This window comes from Nuphar pumila, chromosome 12 (genome assembly GCF_984573655.1).
Source record: "Nuphar pumila chromosome 12, dmNupPumi1.hap1.1, whole genome shotgun sequence".
NCBI lineage: Eukaryota > Viridiplantae > Streptophyta > Magnoliopsida > Nymphaeales > Nymphaeaceae > Nuphar > Nuphar pumila.
The window spans coordinates 28,249,074-28,270,329 of NC_143260.1; the positions used below are offsets into that span (position 1 = coordinate 28,249,074).

Here is a 21,256-nt window from a genome sequence, read left to right on the forward strand (position 1 = left end):
TTCATCCCAAAGTTCCATCACGATTTTCTCATTTTTTGTTATCCAGTTATATCATTTTTTAGGATTTTGTCTTCCCAAAGTCATTCAGGATAAGGTTTTAAGCCTAAGAATAATGATTTCAAAATAATTCTTCCACACTTAGTTCAAGAACTGTAGCATTTTCAAAATTTGGAGTGTTTTCTTTGCTACTAAACTCGGCTTTCAACTGGCTTATTAGCAAAGAGGGGCATATGTGAGCACCCTAAATTTTTCAAAAATTATAAAAAAATTCCTTTTTGCCCCTGACTCCCATTTTTTGAATAATTGAGTCAGTTTTTTATCAAAATTCTATTTATTTCTTGGATTCACAGGAATCCAAATCTATTTTCTATATCTGACCTAATTTCAAATATGGATCTCATATCAAAATCCAAATTTGAGCCTCGTTATCCAATTTTTAAATCGAATTTATAAAAATCCAAAAATAATTTCTGAATGGCTCAAACAATTCATCCAATATCCATTTGAATCCACTGCTCTGTATTCCTTGATTTGAGATTTAAAACTCAAATATTTTCTCAAAAACTCTAGATCCAGACCCGTTTTCTGAAAAAATTTCCAAACATTAACCCTGTATTTTCAAAAAACCCTTCTTTTTATAAATATTTTTTATAAAATATTTCAGAAACCCTATTTTTTCCATAGTTTTATAAAAAAGTTTTATTTCAAAAACACAAAAAAAGAACAAAAAAAAAATATGAAAAAATAGCCTAAAAAACCCTGTTTTAAAAATACTTTCGTGGTTAGAAGCTTCTTTTTGAGATTTTTTTGAAAAGGACCACTCTTTTGAAAACTTTCAAAAAACTTTTTGGACTCGATTGATAAAACCCCTAACGGCTTCTTGTTCTCCACTTGTCAGGTAGGAGCAGCTAGTCTACATCACCTTGTGTTAGAAGGTTGCAAAGTTCAAATCCCAAATCCCAATGGTATCGTTGTATAACTGGTAGCTAAACCCAGCTTGCCTTTCAACAAAAGAAAAGTGCACCCTGATTATTGAGCTACATCATTGAACTTCGATGCCTTGAGCCAAACCCACCTAACCAGGTATATTGAGCCTTTGTAGGCTTATAACTTCACTATAATAACTACCACAGTAAACAAATATCTCGGAACAACATTTTAGGTAGAATTACAGACCAAAAACTATAATTCAAAGTTGATTGTCTACACTTATCCGGTAAGGGTGACTTGTGAATGCCACCAAGTTGACCGGACATCACAAGTTTGAAACCCACAGGTGGCATCCCTTGCCGCAAGGTTGAAGCTTGGTGTATTCCTCGGTAGGCAAGTAGACCACAAGGGTTTTTTTCCTTTGATTATCCAAAAAAAAAATTGTCAACGTAAAGCAATCACTAGATATTATATTGGGAACCATGACTCAAACCAATATCCATTAAAATAAACAGAGCACAGGCAACTCATCTTTGGAAATGAGATGGATGGTTGTCACACTCGGGTTCGAATCTAGTGGAGGTTATCCCCCAGCTGGTCTTATCACAAAGAAAAGCTTAGCCCCTCAACATGCACAGAGTGGAGTGGCATTTTGAGGGGTAATGACCCTGTAACAACTCCTGCCACTCTGTTCAGCAATAGCCAATAGACATAACACGATACACATACAAGCACTACACCACATATGCATTACTGCAATGTTTAAGCTAACACTAGAAATCAGCAACACTTAATACTGCATAGGAGTTTGCCAGAGTTAAATAGGTTCTGCCTCTATCAGGAGAATTCCACCACACCAGCATATCAATGGCAGAAGTTGAATGATTACTGGAACCCGATACAATGATGCATGCTTGATGTTGAAACGAAAATACCATAATTATGACATACGAACTAAAATGAAACTAGCACTGACAAACAATTATGGACTGCTTCCATCTGTTAAAAGTCAAGCAACAAGCTCTTAGCAAACTTCCTGCTAGTAGCTATGCAATCAGAACAGCAACTAAGAGGTTAGGCACTGTACATATACATGTGAAAGTCATCACTTCCAGAGTCTCACAAACTTGTCATGACTTCCAGAAGCGACAACCCCTGTGACATTTGACACTGCCAAGGCCGAAATCAAGCCTTCATGAGCAGCAAGGGTCATGCGCCTGTTCTCAACCATGTTCCATAGCTCCAGGGACTGAAGAAAGAGAAGCACGTCAGCTGCAACCTTACAGACAATAAAAATGGAAGTAGGCTGGAGATAGCATGACTTGCCTGATAACATCCAATCACTAGCAATGACGGGTAGCTGGGATGGAAGACGCAAGATTGAAATTTATTACCAGTACAGTTCAGTTCATGAATGCATTCACCTTCGCTTCCAGAACTAAGACTCCAGACCCTAACAGAGTCCTCGCTCACAGATGCCAGTAAGTCACCTGTTGTGTCCCAACACACGGAATGGATGGTCTTTGTGTGTGCCTACCATCATGATCCCAGAAAAAAGAACCATTTGTTTAAGAAAATTACCATGGCAGCTGCTTTATAGAAATTAATCGTTGTAGCTGAACAAATATATAAAACCAAATCTAACCGCCAAGAAAAATACAAGTTTAGATAGTCAACCTGTAGAGTCTGGCGGCAGGCTTGTGTCTCAACATCAAGAATGGACACAACATTCTCAGAAGCCGCTGCAAGGTATTTCCCAACACGGGGTTGAAATCTTAATTGGTTTGAGCCACCCTGCAGGGAAACACAAGGATTAACACATACAAGTAAGCAATACAATATCATGAGAGAAGTAAACAAGGTCCTAACACTAGAATATAAATCAGACCTTGAATACTCTTGTACAGCTGCCATTGTTGATGCTCCAATACCGGATTTCACAGTCTCCATCACAGGAGCAGATTAGATCCTCTCTATTTGGATGGAAATCCAGCGACGAGACAGTCATAGAATGGCCCGTGAAAGTTCGGAGTGAGTAGGAAGGCTGCAGAAGGGGGGAAAATACAGTTAATTGAAGCATCAATAACCTGCAAAGGGTGATTACAGAAAACCATAAAATGGGTGTATCTTTGGTTAAAACAGACTGCATAAGCAAGTACATTTTCTTCATCTAGGTACCCAAAATAACCAATGAACAGAAAACCATAAAATGGGTGTATCTTTGGTTAAAACAGACTGCATAAGCAAGTACATTTTCTTCATCTAGGTACCCAAAATAACCAATGAACACACAGCCTTGCTACATGTGTGTGTGTGTGCGCGCGTGCATGAGACGTTGAACACCTATGTAGGACTTTGAAGTCTATAATCTACTACAACATTATTTCATGAAAATCATCTTGACATGATTTATCTCATTAGTAATAACCTGGTCAAATAGTGCTGATAGTTGAATAATCAACCAAAATAGATAAAAGATTAAAAAAAAAACAACAAAAGATAGCATAAACACCTTGTCAGCATCCCAGACCCTGACGGTTTTATCGAAAGATGAGGTAGCCAAACGTGGAATGCTTGGACTAAAACGAACATCAGTGATTAACAAGGAATGCTCCTCCAATGAACTCTTTTGCTTTAAAGTATCCGCGTACCACAGCACAGCCTGGATGTCAAGTTACCCAGATAACAAGTAAATTGGTAAATAGTGCCACTTTCTATATTCTAAAGTTAAAGATTTCCATTCTTGTTCATCTCAAAATTTTCCTAATCAATTAAAAAACTAACTTATTTTTAGTATTCTCGTTACAACTGAATACAAGTTTTACATCTCACCTTTTTCTCGTGGCCAGCACTGGCTAGCAGTTTTCCATCTGATGAAAAATGGCAACAAGTGATTTTGCTTGAACTTGCCCGAACATGATTAATCTCTCTAAATGTAAACCCTGACAGGATAAGTTTGTCCAAATTAAGAAAAGATTGTTACAAATAAACTCATCAATAACCAATAATGAACAGAGATGCTTAAGGGGTCATTTGTGTGCCAAGAAAGAGGGCTCTGTGGCACCTCTTCCACAGAGTCATCTTTTGCTGAAAAGGAATCAGACCCCCCCCCCCCCCCCGCAACGGGAAACGTTTCAGCTGAAAGTGGGGATCCAGCATTGATTTTGGGCTCCCTTTCCTCACAGAAAGGGAACCAGACGTATGTGTTGCTGCTGTGGGCCCTGAGAAAATACATCGACGGGCATGTGTTTCCGCGGAAAGCCCCAGCTTTCCACGGTACACAAATGGACCCTAAGTGAAACTAGGTAAAAATGAATAAAAATAGAAACATCGACTTACCTTTGGTGCCTTCCATACAATGCCCAACTGTGTCTCTCTGATCTGCATCATCGTGAGACAGGAATGACTCTACATTATCGTCCAATGAACCATCATCCACAAATCTTTCCATCTCAGCCTGCAATTCAATATCTTTGTCATCCCACTGCCAAAATGGAGTGCTAATGAGAATGTATACGAGCATCCATGCCATGATCATCATAGGAAAATGTTCCCTATCTATAACAAACAATACAAGCTAAAATTGTTTGGGCAAAGAAGTTACTTACAAGTTGATTTGATGGTGACGTGAGTGTTCCAGTTCCATCTGAACCAAACATCATTAAAGCTTTAGATGAGTTAGCAGTATGCTGCAATGGCATTGACATTATGTCGCCTGGTGTATGAGTTGATGGGGTAGAAGGTGCAGAGCTTGGCGATGGTCCTGTAGTGTTTGCCGTTCCTGAGCTATTAGCAGGACCTGAAGATGACACTGGCTGCTTCCTTTTTCTTCCACTCTGATTCTTGGAAGTCATCTTAATCCACAAAAAAGGTGAAAAGAAGACATTTGAATCACTCAGATCAAGGTTGACAGGAACTAACAGAACTAACATAGGGCCAGGAAAAAATCTAGGGACATAAAAATTTCAAATCATAACAGAATCCAATCTGCCAACATAAATGCAGAAGTATGTATCATAGTGAAAAGAAAGTACAAGACCTGATCAGCTCCCCTAAAGGAATTCGACATGCTGCCATCCATAGCAACACCACCACTGACTGCTTTATCTTGCTGATGAAGATGATGATTGCTGCTCTGAGACTGCTGACTTGAGAGCATGTGCTGCTGCTGCTGGAGCTGTTGCTGATTGTTGTTTTGTTGTTGTTGTAACTGTGCAAGCTTCAGCTACAAAAAATATGACAATTAGTATAAATGTTGAAAATAAAATTTAAATAACAGCCATCAGAAGCCATCCTTAACAGATTTCAGGAGAAATTTCATTTAATGAAGATGCTTCAATATGCAAGTAATGAACCATCTGAGTTGACTTGATTACTGAAATACAGACATCCACATTAATTTCTGAAACTAGGATTGCAACTAAGGTTGGTTCAAATTCAAAATCAACATAATGTGCATGACATCCAACTTTTCATATACTTGAGCCCTTAATTTAACCAAAGCAAAAGGACACTTTATAACAAATAGAACCAGTATTGTGATATGCAAAGAGACTCTAAGCAACAAATCCTACAAAATAATGAAGTAATGAGGCCATGAAAGGAAAGGAACTTCCAAAAGAATTGGAGGGAAGAATAAGATGGAACACCTCTAGACAGCTAACACGTAGCAAATACACGATCAGTAGATATAATGAAAGACTATTTTGAATACAAATGATCAATGGACAAATCAAGGATGATATTGAAATATCACTGTCACAAAAGTGAATATGGACGATCCTGAAAAGCGCATTAAAATTTTGCATTACAACCATGCTTGGAGACATGTTATCCTTATGGCCAACAAATTCCTCAAAAGTACCACAGAAACCTCTTAGAATTGAACTTCTAGGAATATTACTTAGAACTTGCACATTTCTTCTTTTCTGCCATGAATGGTACGACAAATATTTGACAGCCGATAAGCATATGATTCCACAGACCAACCCAAATATATGTAAAATTGAATAATATATCAAGCTGGAACAATGCACCGACACCTAAGTCACAGGGACTCGGCAAAGCAGGTGCCGCACCTGCGTTGATGCGACGCAACACGGGTGCGCGTGCGGGTTCAGTCAACACGACCCTGGGTGCAGTCAACGCACCCAAGGTCATTTTCATCCAATTTTTTAACGTAAAAAAAAATTCTGATGCCTGATCAAAAGGGGCTGCGAAAAAGGATTAGGGCAAAAAAAATTGCCCTAATCCTCTCCTCCTCTCCTCTCCTCTCCCGCGTAGCTCTGCTCTCTCGCTCGCCTCCTCTCCTCCGAACGTCTCGCAGGGGAGCCCGACGCCACCTCCTCCTCTCCCCCGTCGCAGGTACCATCTCGCTCCCTCTCGCTCTCTTGTTGGGTCGGCAGGGGAGGGGCCGAGCCCCCTCCCAACTCCCTCTGATTTCAGGGGAGAGGCCGAGCCCCTCCCTGTTTTCGCCAGGGAAGGGGCCGAGCCCCCCTCCCTGCTCCCTCTGATTTCAGGGGAGGGGTCGAGCCCCTCCCTGTTTTCGGCAGTGGAGGGGTCGAGCCCCTCCTTGTTTTCGGCAAGGGAGGGGTCAAGCCCCCCACCCTGCTCCCTCTGAATTCAGGGTAGGGGCCGAGCCCCTCCCAAGAAAAAATTTCTTTCGAGGGGCGCTGCCCCCCTACGACCCCCCGCCAGGGGCGGCCCCCCTGGATCCCCGCTCGCTGAACGCGCAGCGAGACCCGCGCGGGGGGGGGGGGGGGCAGGGGAGCCCCCGAACCCCCAGTAAGGGCAAAAACTTTTTTTACATATATGTATATATATATTACATTTTTGCCCTGCCGCACCCCCGCATCCAAGGTTTTTGAAAGTGTCGCACCCGCACCCATGTAACATAGACCGACACTAATAATAAAGATGAAGGTTCAGAAGAGAGGAAGTTGAAACAAGAAATTAGTATCCCCGCTTAAAGAAAATAATCATATTCCTAAAACCGAACCCTAACAGAAAGAAATGTTTGATAGGATACCACTAAAAGAACTACCTTAGGTAGAGTAATAAATGGAATACAACTACAGAAAGGAAAGACTACTTTCAAGCACAATCTACAAATGGTGCCGGTGGTACATACATCCACAGGCAGGAACTAAAAATCATATAGGCTTCACAAACCCAAGCGACAAAACCAATGCCACATACTTCTCATCTTACTCTCTAAAATCTGAAGTGAAAATCTATAGTTGAACATCATACAGTTCCAAGTCCCATACTCAACTGTGCATTTCTCATTTATTTCCACTTATTTCCATTCTTCATATTTCCCACTCTTGTGTCAAACAATCATGTGTTGTGTACCAATCAGTCCCTTCCTCTCCCATCCTTCAGTCCAACGAGCTTGGGTGAAATGAGCACTTTTATGCAGCTTCTATTCAGCAATAGTCATCTCTGCACCAAACCACTGGAAAGCCTACTTGTGACACTTGCTTTATAAGCAAAAGCTTCATACAGAATCCAGTGATTCATGGATAGCCTCAATGCATCATTACACACCCGACAAAATCCAGGGCAATCATTTTACTGGAATTCAGAAATGACTTTTACATGACATTCTTCTGGAAGATATATAAAAGTTCAAATTTCTCCTCACTCAATCTTTCTATCATGTTCAAACACATTTTTATATTCATTGAAACAGTAAGCTCCTTTCAGAGTTCTGGCAACCCTGTAATTCTATTAATCCTAAGATTGGGAACCCTCAAGCTTCATTTATATCTTGTTCAATCATTTCCATAATATTTTGTTAAACAAGCAGTAAGTTATAGAACAACAAAATCAGTACCAAACAAGTACAGTGAAGCAAACCTTTCCCAAGAAAGGGGATGGATCCTTTTTCCATTGAGACATGCTCCATGAACATCAAACTCTTGCACAAAACATGTATGAGTGATTGTAAGCCCTTGGTGACTCTTGTTCCAATACATCAGCATCTTAATGTAACTGATGGAGATTTATGTGAGGATCCCATAAAGTATCAAGGTATAGTGGGGATATTGCAGTACCTTACATTTACACGGCCAGATGTGACATGTTGTAAATCAAGTTTCTCAGTTTATGCATCAGCCAAGATTTGTGGAAGGTGTAAAAAGAATCTTATGCTATTTGAAAGGAACATTGGCAATGGATTGTTCTACAAGATATCACAGGGAGAGGACATTCTTACGATTAGGACGTTTTCATATGCTGATTGGGCAGAAGATCCGGATGAAAGGAGATTGATTTTATGCTATAGTGTTTTCGTTGGAAATAATAATCTTGTCTTTTGGTCTAGTCGCAAGCAAAGAGCGGTAGCCCGGCCGAGTACTGAGGCAGAATACCAAGCCATGGTAGCTACTGCCTTAGAATTGACGTGGATAAGAAATTTGTTGCATGATCTTAATGAGAAGGTTCCAAAATCAATTTTGTTTTGTGACAATCAGAGTGTCATAAAAATTTCACTGAATGCAATTCATCATGGTAAGACAAAACACAGAGATTGATCATCACTTTATAAGGAGCAAGATTGAAGATGGAGAGCTTGAAGCAAAATTTGTTGGCACTAAAAATCAAGTGGCAATTTTTTTCACAAAAGGGGTGACTAAGCAAAGATTTTGGTTTTTGAAGTCTAAGTTGTCCATGGTGAAAGACCATGTACAACTTGAGGGAGGCTATTGAGACGTGATTTGGATTTGGATTTGGATTGGGTTTCTTAGTTGGATATCCTATTGTATGTGTAACTGTTTATATCTGTATTTTTTGTTCCATTATTACCCCTATTTGTATTTGATTGTATGTTGTTTAATACAGGGGTAACTCTGTAATTATAACATGATGTAACAGTTTGGAAATATATAGAGCCATACCCTATGACTTCCCACATTTGGAATCATGTGCTTTCAACCCCTTCTCTGCGTATTCTCATCTTCTATTGCATAGGAGTTTTGGAACAAACAACTGTGTGTTCTTACATCTGCAACCAGCAAATGCTTAAAGATACACTTAGATGCTGCAAATCAACTGACAGGAGTTGTGGATTTATATTCTAAAATTGGTCCCTTGTTTAAGTAAAAGGAAAATAAAAAATGGAGATGTCAACACTCATGCTATAACCCGCACAGATAAAGCTTATGTTGACACATCTTGTGGTTTCTCAAGCCTTCCTAATACCTTTATATTCAAGAACCAGGCGTAATTGCATCTCCTTTTCATAGCTTATTCATAAATCTGCGGAAACATATGTTTCAGTTAAAATTCTATCCAGGAGCAATGCAAAACATGTAACCGTTGAAGGAGGTTTGGATCACTTCAGCATCAATTTTCGCTTCTTAGCCTGCATTTCTAATACCAGTTCACCAAATCATATTGTGACTGACCTAGTATCCTCCGCTACCAAATCATATTGTGACTGACCTAGTATCCTCCGCTTGGTTGCTGTGATAGGGAATTTATTAATAGTCTTTGCAGTCAAGGTCTTTTGCCAGTTATGCTTGTCCATGTCAAGTCCCAACTCATGGTTGAGCACAAATTGTTGAAGGCTACAAGTTACACGATGCCTTATATTAATTACAGTAAAAGAACCACTTTTTCTTTTGAACCCGTGCATCTTGATCTATGAAGCCCATTCCTAAAAAAACATATTTGTTCATGTTTATATGTTTATTGATGACTGCCATAGATAAACATGCTCTTTTAGTTATTCAACTAAGACAGATTGGTACAAGTAAACAAATATATGCAGCTACACATGTACCTGAATCTGAAGATCATCAAAATCTATGCTTCATGATGGTAAAAGAAATAAAGGGAGTACTCCTTCATTGTAATTGTTAAGAAGAGGATTTATCACATACTGGAAAAGAGATCATTAAATATAATCATCCGCGTTTATTGTTCGTTAAGGAATAGAACAAAAATCATTGAACTGAATGAACTCAAATTTTACTTCTGGTCCAGCTGGCTTTTTATTGTAGCCTAAATGAATAATTATCTAACACAAAAGACTTAAGAGAACCTTCAGCATGAATGGCTGGCACTCTTTAAGCAGTAAGAACAAAGGAACAAACTTTTGAAGATAAAAGTGAAAATTCATAAATAATAATGAATATCATCTTCACAAGCAGGTAAAGCCAAAATTATAAAGTTCTATAAGATGTGGAAAGTAAATGGGTTCAGAAGCATAGGATTCACCAGGTGATCTGACAAATGTGCAGAGAACTCAACTACACAATATGGCAATTTCATGACAAACTTAAAAGATGAAGTTATATAAGAAGATGATACTTAGGAAAGAAAAGATAATCATAGTGTTTTGAGTGTATATTATAGGTTACCTATCATCAAGATAGAAGAAATTCTAAAAAATACTTGATGTTGAATAAGCATTAGGGAAAGAAACAAAATCTACATAAAGAAAAGTACGAAGAGTATAAGATTGATAAAGGAAGATCCAAACTACAAAACAGATTGCATGTTAATTAATGAGGGGCAAGGAGAGAGAGAGAGAGAGGTGCACCTTAATCAAGATATCTGTATCTCCCCGTTGCAAGGGAGATGCAGCTTGCATTGGAGATCCAACACCCTGAACCACATCACCAACAGAATTTGACTGACCATCCTTTCCCATAGGTATATTCCTGTTGTTCAGAAGCATTCGTAGTCTTCTGCTATCAATATCAGCTGCCGAAGTTGAAGTTATATTCTGTTGTGCCTGAGCTTGCATCAGAAAGTGCTGCTGCTGAGTCAGCATCTGAAGCTGATGATATTGTTGAGATGACTGTATAAATGGCTTCTGTGGTTGAAGGCCTGGTCGAAGCTGATCAAGGCCCTGTTCATACAATAGAGCAAGCAATTTGGAATTAGAAGATATAAATCACCAAACTTAGAAAATTTGGAAGATAGAAAATTCTTAAACTTGCCATCATAAACAACATTGCAACAGACAAGCTTAAACTTCAACCAACATAAAAGTTCACATTAAGTCAAAGTCAAGTTCTTTCATCCCAAAAAAATGAAGTCAGGTTCTTCTATTTGACATTTTAAAGCATGATAGGAACCAATTTTGGTTCATCAAAAATTATAATGAGTAAAAAATTGGCATATCAGACCTGCATATGTGATCTACAAGGTTTGTTTAGTAGGAAACATGTTTTAGATCATGTGATTACAATGTGTAAGTGGGTTTTCAGACAAAGTAAAAAAACAACGGCCCCCAATGCTCGCAATTCATGACTAAAAAAAAACATGTTTCTATGTTGTAAAAAACACGATCCATTCACATAGCTCTGTCAGCCCTATCCTACCTTTGTTCAAGTTCCAGTTAGCTGGTAAGAATTGACTGGCTTTTAGAGCAGAAATAATAAAAGCAAATCTCAACTTGATACCACATTACCATGAAATCCTTATACCCCAGATTTCTAGGAACCCTAATTAAATGAGTTTCCATTCTTACCAACAATCCACCTCTTAACCAGACACAACACTAGAGCCAGCTAAGTGTTGCTGAGTGCTGTGTAGACAAATAGACACGTTAAAAGCACAACTGCCAAAAAGTGTTGCATAACTTAAAAGGTACCTTTCAGCACTTTTATACTGTCATAAACATCCCTGATATACATGTCACTATCTGAGTCTGTACATGTGAAATAAACAACTGCAACAGATCTGAGAGGAATTCTGAAAATTCCTCATTCAGTGGTCACTTTATGATTTAGTTACATAAAATAACTCCAATAAAATTCTTTGGACAATTAGGCATGCAATGCATCAAAATGGCAGCTATGAACAAAAGCAGGAATCCTCCAAATACTAACTTTAGTTTTTCATCACCTGCAATTGTTTATGCATTAAATATTTCTGTATGAGGCTTCTCTTGAAAAATGAATGATATGTGGCAGAAATAGTTCGTTCCCACACCATATGAATGGCAAGAGAAAATGAGTGATCCATTAACCTCTTCCACAATCCTTGAACCCAACTTATGTCAGGAAACGACAGACAAACAGATACTACCAACTAAATTTAGCAATTCCTTTCAATTATGTTACAATATTTCTCCTTAAGTTCAAAATTGATTTGACTCACCAGTTCAGCAAGATTTGTGAATGTACTTGGTAGTAAAGATAGGAGCAACCTTGCCAAGTATTTCATGAAGTACTCATCCCACATGAGATAGAACTCTTTGCCAAAGTGTATTCCTTGACTTTATTCTATAGCCTTGAAGCTAAAATTGCAATTGGAGGTACAGATGGCCAGACCAAGATTCACTGGAGTTGCAGCAGACTGTGAACTAATTTGTACAAAGTGGACCTCATGTTGTTAGCAACCCAGTTAGTTGAAATTAGTGAACCCACACACACGCCCATGTGCATGCAGACATGCATGCCATGCCCATGACCACGAATGCATACACACACATGCACATGCCAAAATCCTGCACACATGTATGCACACGCACGCACACAAGACATGCAAGCACATGCACGTGCACACACACACGCACATGCACGTGCACACATAGTCTGGTGAAATCAGAGGAAAGTATATACGGTTGGTCCAAGAAGCATCCCAAGATTCAAGCAATTGCAAATGATATAACTAGTAAATATATTGCTAATCTAACCAAACTCATTCATCAAAGAAGTTAAAACGATTCCTATTTTATCGTCTAGCCTGGACCTTCGGCTTTGAATAGATCCAAGCTATCTCACAAGGATATGCCATTTTTGGTCTTTTGTCTAGTGACATGACACAACATGAGGACACGGCACGTGACACACCCATGACACATGGAAATAATTTGTAATTTGTTAATATTTTCAATAATATTTTTAATAATATTTTTAATAATATTTTCAATAATAAATATATTTTCATGTATTAAAATATCAAAAAATATTTCTTAATCAATTAAATAATGAAAACCTTTTACGATTCATGTGCTATTGTTGAAAAAAATTACGAACTGACATCTCTAATTACTAGCTCATTCATACCGCCATTTGTTAGGGGTGGACATTGACCGGGCCCAATTCAAGGCTCGTAAGGGCCTGACAACCCAACCCAGGCCTGCCAAGAGCCCAACCTGACTTTTATTGGGCTCGGGCTCCAATAACGAGGCCCTGCAAGTACCCCTTTGTTAGGCTCGCATCAGGCTGGTTGGACGGGCTATGAAGATAAAGGCAATAGGGTTGCAAAGTTGAAAATCCGAACACGGTTTTGACCCAGATTTGAGAAATATAATATAATTTTCAAATACATTTCAGAAATCACGCAAGCTTTTATCAGAAAAAGCTGGATCCAGATGGTTTAAATCGGTGCTACATCATACAACATTAGGAAGGAAGGCTTCAGCTTTTGTAGAGAACCATTTCTCTGCATGAATGATATAGGACTAAGCACTCACCATGCCCATCCTTCTATGCATAAAACTCTCACCAACCTTCTATGCATTGAAGCACACCTTTTCTATGCATGGAGGCACACCTCATAACTTTCCAGCTACAACTTTTGGTAACAACATTTAATAAAGAAGACAAATAATGAAGTTAGGAAACTGACAAAGGTTTTGCATCAAATAGTGTGAAACTTTTAGTCCTATATCGAGTCCTAACTCACTCTCCTCTATAAAATATTTGCAACCATCCCTTGTGTAAGGCCACTTTTATAGCTGACTAGGCCTTAACCCCAGTCAGGTTCTGGGGTGGGTGTATATTCTTTAGACTTTAGCATATATTTAATGGGTATAAGGGCTCGACTCAGGCTCGCATTAATACCCAAGCCCAATCTGATGGCATATCAGTCAGGGCTTGGCTTGATTTGTTTTGAAGCTAGGTTTTCAAATGCCAGCCCAAGCCCAGCGTGTGGTGGGCTGGGGGTACCCAAAACCCAACAGATACCCAATCCGATGCCCATTCCTAATTATCTCCTAGTTTGAAGAGACTCACCCTCGAGCCAGCTTTAATCGCTTGCACCTTTCTTCAACTTTTCTTTGGAAATGTTGAAAATCACTCATACCCACTTGCTCTCATTTCCTTTCCTTTTAAGAAATGCTAAATTGTACATGTCCAATGACTTAACATGCTAAGATTGACTCGATCACACTGAGCTTGTACCTAGTTATCTTGGCCACCCATACTGAAGCTACTAACCAACTGAAATAAATGCCAGTTTTGCTATTGTCAACCTACACCTAGCTTGTCTAAAACTTGTTCCATTTGCTGTTCAAATCCCACTTCCATCCAACCAACCCAAGTAACTTTCATCAAACCGGATTGACATGAATATATACTATGCCACCACTTATGACAACATGATTTGAGCATAGTGATAAATATTGGCAACATTTAAAAAAATATGTATAAAATATGCACTATTTTGCCAGTGATTTAAAATGGTAAATATTAGCCAAAATTAATTTATTCTCATTTTGGTCTTACTCTGTCAGGTGTTTGTTTTTTCTATTTTTAATTCTTTTCTGTTGATATTTTGCCGATAAAACACAAGAAAAATAAAAAATAAAATTCTCATGAGAAAATAGTGGTTGTCATTTTCCTGTTTTCAACTTTTGCAACTACGAATTCAGTACAGAAGCCTCCATCAATTCCATGTCAATCACAACATACTATGCTAAATTTTCCCCTCCATGTCCATTAGTTGAATAAAGCTATTGCGCAGCCACTGATGTGGAGTTTTATAACCACCTGTCTCAAATCTCTTGGCCTCCACATGATCGACTAAAGACAAGAGCAGCCTATTGTTCACTATCCTACATGCACCAAGGCTTGTACTACGGCCCATGTTGTTTGACTAATTAACATGCACATTTAGGTGTGCATGAACGATGCACTGGTCTAAATGTCAGTCCAAAACCCTCTAGGACTGCAGGATGGAAGATTGTGTCAAACAGACACCCAACCAACTTTGACTAGGTTGCACGCAGAATATGCTACTGCCAATAACATCTACAGTCAAAAGCAAGGTTATCTTGACAATTTGAACCACTGACCTAACTATTTTTGGTTTGACATGATTGCCTTTTGCAATTTATTTAATCCAGATGTCATACTCTCATAGGGTGTAAAAACCCTGAGATGCATGTGTTATCAAAATTTGACCCCATCCACATGCACATGGGGCTCCAAGTTGAGTTAGCTACCATATAGGGAAAATCGGGCAAGTGATGCACACCATCCAAGCACCCAGTAAAGGTCGCAAGCACCTCATGTGCACTGTCTTTTACACTATTAAGATCCATTTAGAGTGGTAATAGTACTTAAAGCGTTTGCATTATGTTTAACCTAAACAATCTTGGAATTAGATCACCTCTCATGGTTATTGGGTGAAACAATTTGCTCCTACCCAATAACAGATGGTGCCTACTAGGGCGGCTCCAAGTGAAGAGAGAGAAACACCCAACCTAAGCTACACTTGCAAAAGCACCCAATTCTACCTTTCTAAAATTAGGCTAGGGTTTAGTTGTGAAGACCACCCAAATAGCACCCCCGCAAGATTGAATCATGGATTAAGCATCTTGAACATGATGTTAATAACTTTATAACCATGAGAAATCTTCATGGTATAGCCCAGTTAGACTTCACTTTCATGGTATGGCCCGTGAGAAATTTTTGTTAGGCTTGAAAATTTAGTTCTTATGATGCCACTTCTCCACAACTAACATTTCTGCTCCTAACTTAATATGAACTTATGGACTTACCCAAGCTCGTTGTTGATTTGCATTGCAACTAGGCTTGACCAGACTGCACTTGAGCCTATTTCACAACCTGGCCAATGTTGGCATTTTCACAGCGCTTGGAGTTTGTGGGTCAATTCTCATAAAATCCATGCCATGCAAATTCATCAGCCATAACTTGTACATCAGCTCAGTCGTCAATTTCTTCTTTTGATATAACATGTTCACATATATACTTTTGGTCATCAGGACTCATCATAAATCGGCCCTTGTTCGCATTTTCTATGAGAATCATTGGGTTGCATGTGCTTATCTCTTGAATTTTCATGAATCCATTTTTTTCCAAATATTTGAATGTTGACTTTCAATTTGGAATTTCTTACTTGATTGTCAATTTCCCTTTCATGTTGCTCATCACCGAAGCATGATGAAACAGAGAACTTTTAGGTATCTCTTGAGTGGCAATCACCCTAGAGGACCTAGACACATTTTTGGTAGCTAAATGCACAAAGTTTCCTTTATTCATCAGAGTTACTTTTTGAGACCATTAGAGGACCTAGACACATTTTTGGTAGCTAAATGCACAAAGTTTCCTTTATTCATCAGAGTTGCTTTTTGAGACCATTCATCATCTCGATTCTAATATGAAATACATGAATGCAGCTTCCTTGTTCTTTGATGTGCAACCATGGGGTTGACACAGGAAGAAGAATAAACTTGAAAGATAATAATGACAATACACCAAATGATGTAGATAACGCCCACAACAAGAAGATTAACCATCTTCTCATGCAGACCCTTGACACCTCAAGGTCAAAATATAAGAAAAGTTGAATAATAGCAAAAAATTAACTTGTTTTGGTAAGAAAGTCCATAGCATATTTGTATTTCAAAGTATTCAGCTTAAGAAAAAAGGAACTCTGAATACAAACTAATCTTCCTATGAAAATTTCCTAAAGAATTCGCCATAAAATATGTATCCTAATAAATATGAAATAACTAAAAAACTACTATTCCTATTTTAATCCATAACATATTTATCCTAATAAATACAACTAAAAGACTCAATCCTTAAAGACACTTGTCAAAGAAGAAAATAGGTTTCTTATTTTTTCTCTTTGGATCTAAAGTCTGAACCATTTAATTTGAATAAATCCAAAGTATAATTATTGGTTCCATCAATCCATCCACAAAAGTGCAACATATTAGATTATTGTTAATCAATAACAAATTAGATGTTTGTCAGAAGAAGCATATGCGACAAGAAGGCACGCATGGGAAAAGAAAGATCAACAGCTGGCAGACAAAGCATAAACCAACAAAACAATGATTCAATGCCCAGCCAGCAATCATCCTCATGAGGCCACATCAGCTCCATGCACTACCTGATTTCCTTTTGAATGTGAGAGAGGATAGTCGAAAGATTGGACAGTTTAACCACAAATTATCAAATAAATTCCCAACCAAATTATTTGACCAAAGAATTAGATCTCTTAGAACCACTGACTGTTTTCCTTTTTTAAAATATAACAGCCAATGTTACACGCATACTTCAAGAAAGAGGGTATAAACTAAAGAATATGGTGTTGATGTTACATGACACATAGCATATCACTAATTGCAACAGGGGCATGTACAAGAACAACTACTAATAAGTGATTCCACACTATGGAAGACTAACCGTGAGTGGCCACCCTTTCAAAGTCAGATTGTTACCGCCCTGGTTGGCTCCTGTCATAATAGGCCTTTGTTAGATACATATGTATAATTAAAATGGAATTAACCTCCAATGAGTTTGAAATTGCATAAAATTCCAAAGTACAAGCAAGTCTGTACAATGAGGAACTAAACAGGAAAATGTAAATATGGTACAGCAAAAGTAAAGCCGATTTGGTATAATATAAGAGCTAGATCTACAGAATGGTACTATGTGAGTGAAAGGGTCTCAGATTAAAATGCTATCAGGGTTATTTCACCAAATTGAATAACAAAAACTGTGAGAAAAAATTTAAATAAATAAAAGAAACCATAGAAAAATCTTATTTAAATAATCATTACCAGGAACTCCAATTAATGACCCATCAGGACCTGCGGCTCTTGAGTTCAGTACGGCATTTATTTCACCTTTTATGTCCTGTTTCACCATGTCATTTAGAAAAAGGTGAAAGTAAAAGAGAAAAAAAAATGTTTCACCATATCTTACACACCTGTGTGGGTACTGGAAGTTGCTGGTTCCGCGCTTGGACTTGCTGAAGAGAAGCTGACATGCCTCCAGCGGTGCCATGTAGAACTTGCCTAAAAATTATTGCAATTTTGCAACAGAAATTCAGTGACATCATTACGGTCAATGGCATTGCAATTATCACATTTATATCCAGAAACCCAAAAGAGACATAGAACAAAAGAAACATGGACCAAGAAAGAAACATCACAAGAAAAATTAACAAAGAACAGAAGGAAAATATGTAGTCAAATATTCTAAGGACATGCAGTTTATACCAAAGACGAGGCCAAAATGGCTTTAAAAATATGGAATGGTGAAGACAGCTTTTAGGCATGCATGCAATGTAACTGAATCCTTATTCACTGAAAACACGGGCATGCAAAACTGAATATATACTTCCATACTGGAACATTTTAACATTAATGAGAAGGTTAACAAGTCGACAATATAAGTGCCCGAAATGAGAAATGGCGTACCCTGTAGGTTGCGAAGGTGCCCCTGTTGGCTTCAACATTGAAGCATGATTTTGATCTGACAATTGACCCACATTATCGCCAAACCGTTGCTGTGGCACATAACAATGATATTATCAACTAAAACTGACACACAAAAGTTCAAAGCAAGCACCAAAGAATGGAAGAAAAAGAGGAAACAGTTCAGGCAAAAACCTTCATGGATGGATCATCAGGGGAGTCTCTTTGCATCGGCAACTTCAATCGTTCTTCATACATCTTCGTGGCCAGAGCATTTGCACCCTGAGCTTGCCTCAAGAGAGGTTCACCGCCAACAAGACCGTTTGGAGTACCATTGAGAAGATGGGCACCTTCTCTCCTCTGCTGCTGTTGCTGCTGCTGCTGTTGTTGATGCACTGCATGCCTCTGCATTATGAGTTGCTGCATTTGCAGCTGCTGTTGCTGTTGTTGCTGTTGTTGCTGCTGTTGCTGCTGTTGCTGCTGTTGCAGCTGAGGCTGAGGTTGCTGATGTGTCTGCTGTTGCTGCTGCTGCTCCCGCGCCTTTATTAGCTGAGTCTGCATTAACACCAAACCTTACACCACTACCCGCAAAAAGGGGTCCTTTTTGTTTATACACATACAGCTTATCACCAACATGATAAATGGAAAACGTTATCAAAGATGGTAATCTCAATTTCAGAAAGGGGGCATCTTTGGTAGCATAGGAGAATCAACTATACATTCAATCTTGTTAACAACCACGATACAATAACTTCCTATATTGAGTCCGAACTCGATGCTTCCATCTAACTCCTAATGACCGCCACTAAAATAAGCGACTGTAAATGCATTAAAACATAGTGAATAGATGATGATGATGATGAAGAAAAAGAAGAGGAAGACTAAGACAACGATGAAGAGGAAAGGATTACCTCTATGTACGAAGCCGCGACATCGGAATGCTTTTCGTTCGTCCGGGCAATGAAGATGTCCCAAAAAACCGACCACCATTCGAAAAGGAAGCCTCCAGGCGCATCAATGGCTGAAACAAGAAAACCCCAAAATTTTGCATCAGAGAAACACCAAAAAAAAAAAAACAATTTTTGCTCTGGATGCAATTGGGTATCCTGATTCTGCTTACCAACTGGGTCGGAGGAGACCTTGCCCTCAGCCTGGAAAGCCTTGGCTGATGCTTGCAAATTCCTCTTCACCAAATAGTCATAGATATACACATCCAACCTATTCAACAACCAACATCAGCAAAGAAGAAAAATGAACCGAAGAAACCCCAAACAAGAAAAACCCCTGATGAGAGAGAGAGAGAGAGAGAGACATTTTATCTGCTTCCCAGTTGGTCTGAGACATGGTGACAAATCAAAGAGGAACACAGAAAGAGGAAAGAGAGAAAAAAGAGACCAAAGAATGATCCTAGGAGGGAGAGTACAAAAGGGAAGCCATGGGTTTGAGTTTGGGTGCCCTCTTTTCAAGGTGTTGCATGGGAGAAGACATTTCCAGTGAAGGGGGAGCAGGAAAAGGCTTGTTTTTGGGCATTGGGTAGAGCTAAAAATTGGACCTTGCTCAGTGGGGATGTGGGTTTTCCCTCCCCCTCTTCTTTTTCTCTGTCTTTTCTTTGGCTTTAGGTAATAAAGAATACGATGCTGATGATTGAGGAATTTGGGCTTTGGTGGGTGTGGCTGATAGGATTTCTCACAACTTACAGAATACAGAGAGAGAGAGAGAGAGAGAGAGCTGCAGCGCCACAATCCCAAATTTTCTTTCAATTTCTCTTCCTTTCTTTTTTTTTTTCTTGTCTTTTTTGTTGTCTAATTGGGTTTGTCATCAGTGGGATGATATCTCCAATATCTACCTCTCTATTGAGTCAATGACCAAGGGATCCATTTAATAAAAAGACATTGTTAGTCCGTTATGATGAAAATGTACTTACCCTCCTGCTGCTACCCTCAATAGCTCAAGAAAGACTTGTGCCTTGCGGGATGACTTGGTCACTAGATTAGACCATAGTTACCAGAGGCGGCCCTAAGAATGATAAGTGTGTTTTTTTTAAGGCAAGCTGGGTTAGGCAGATCCCTACCAGTACAACTATACCATTGGGTTTTGAACCTGCAACCTCCCAACACAAGCTGACGTGGATTCGCTGTTCCAACTTGGTACGATAAGTGTGTTTTTTGAAATAGAAAGTATCATGCTTCCCCAAGATGAGAAAATAGTGATGAAACTCAATTCTCAATACTTTGAAAGTGTGTTTCCACCTTGTTTCTCAACTAGATTTTCTCTTGTTTCCTAGTTATTTCCTACTGGCTTCTCTCTCATTTTCCACTAATTTTCTCTTTACTTCTTGTTTTTTTAATAATATTTACTTTTGCATTTTAATAAACTTGTTTATTTTATAATGGTTTTAATTTATCCTCATGGTGTTTCCTATTAGCTTCCTGCATTTTTTCCTTACACGCTTCTACAATCACTTCACAAATATATCATACTTTGCACTTTGCATACCTGTAGTTGTAATTTAGACCATCAGACTAGTAAAAACATGTGGATGCATATGGTTTGCAGATGACCGTATAATTTAAACTATAATGAACATGATATACGATGGTAGGTAGCACTTAAGACCATCTCTCATATCAAAGGGATTACATTTGGCATGGAGGATGAGCTTCTCAGACAATGAGTTTAAGATCCCCACAATTCAAAGATCTGTTTTTTTTTTATAATGAGGAACCCTCATCAAGAACCAGATCACTTAATGGGCTTGCCCCCTACAAGGTGAACTCCAGAGGGGATCACCAACATCCAAGCTCTTATGGATCCCACCAGTTAAAGGCACATGCACATTCAATGGGAGTCAAACCTAGGACGAAAAGGTCAACACCTTCTCTTTAAGCCCCCGCTCAGGCGACCCCA

General features: G+C 38.8%; 1 protein-coding gene across 2 annotated transcripts; it reads right to left on the reverse strand.

Annotated features, from left to right (window-relative positions):
* Window positions 1-1,656: 1,656 nt before the first annotated feature.
* On the reverse strand, window positions 1,657-20,120 carry LOC149820434 (transcriptional corepressor LEUNIG-like). 2 transcript variants are annotated; one of them, XM_089983317.1, is made up of 18 exons: window positions 19,662-20,120; window positions 19,470-19,567; window positions 19,261-19,370; window positions 18,545-18,904; window positions 18,353-18,441; window positions 17,860-17,947; window positions 17,711-17,786; window positions 17,334-17,383; window positions 10,478-10,789; window positions 4,970-5,155; window positions 4,539-4,784; window positions 4,270-4,414; window positions 3,763-3,872; window positions 3,443-3,592; window positions 2,819-2,974; window positions 2,608-2,724; window positions 2,257-2,463; window positions 1,657-2,179 (listed from the first exon to the last, which is right to left on the reverse strand). In XM_089983317.1, exons 1-18 carry the CDS (start codon window positions 19,691-19,693, stop codon window positions 2,036-2,038), a joined length of 2,676 nt encoding a protein of 891 aa, XP_089839443.1. In that variant the 5' UTR covers window positions 19,694-20,120; the 3' UTR covers window positions 1,657-2,035. The 2 variants fall into 2 exon arrangements, with proteins under 2 accessions (XP_089839443.1, XP_089839444.1); XM_089983318.1 differs by having other exon boundaries at window positions 4,270-4,387; window positions 19,662-20,119.
* Between the last annotated feature and the right edge of the window lie 1,136 nt (window positions 20,121-21,256).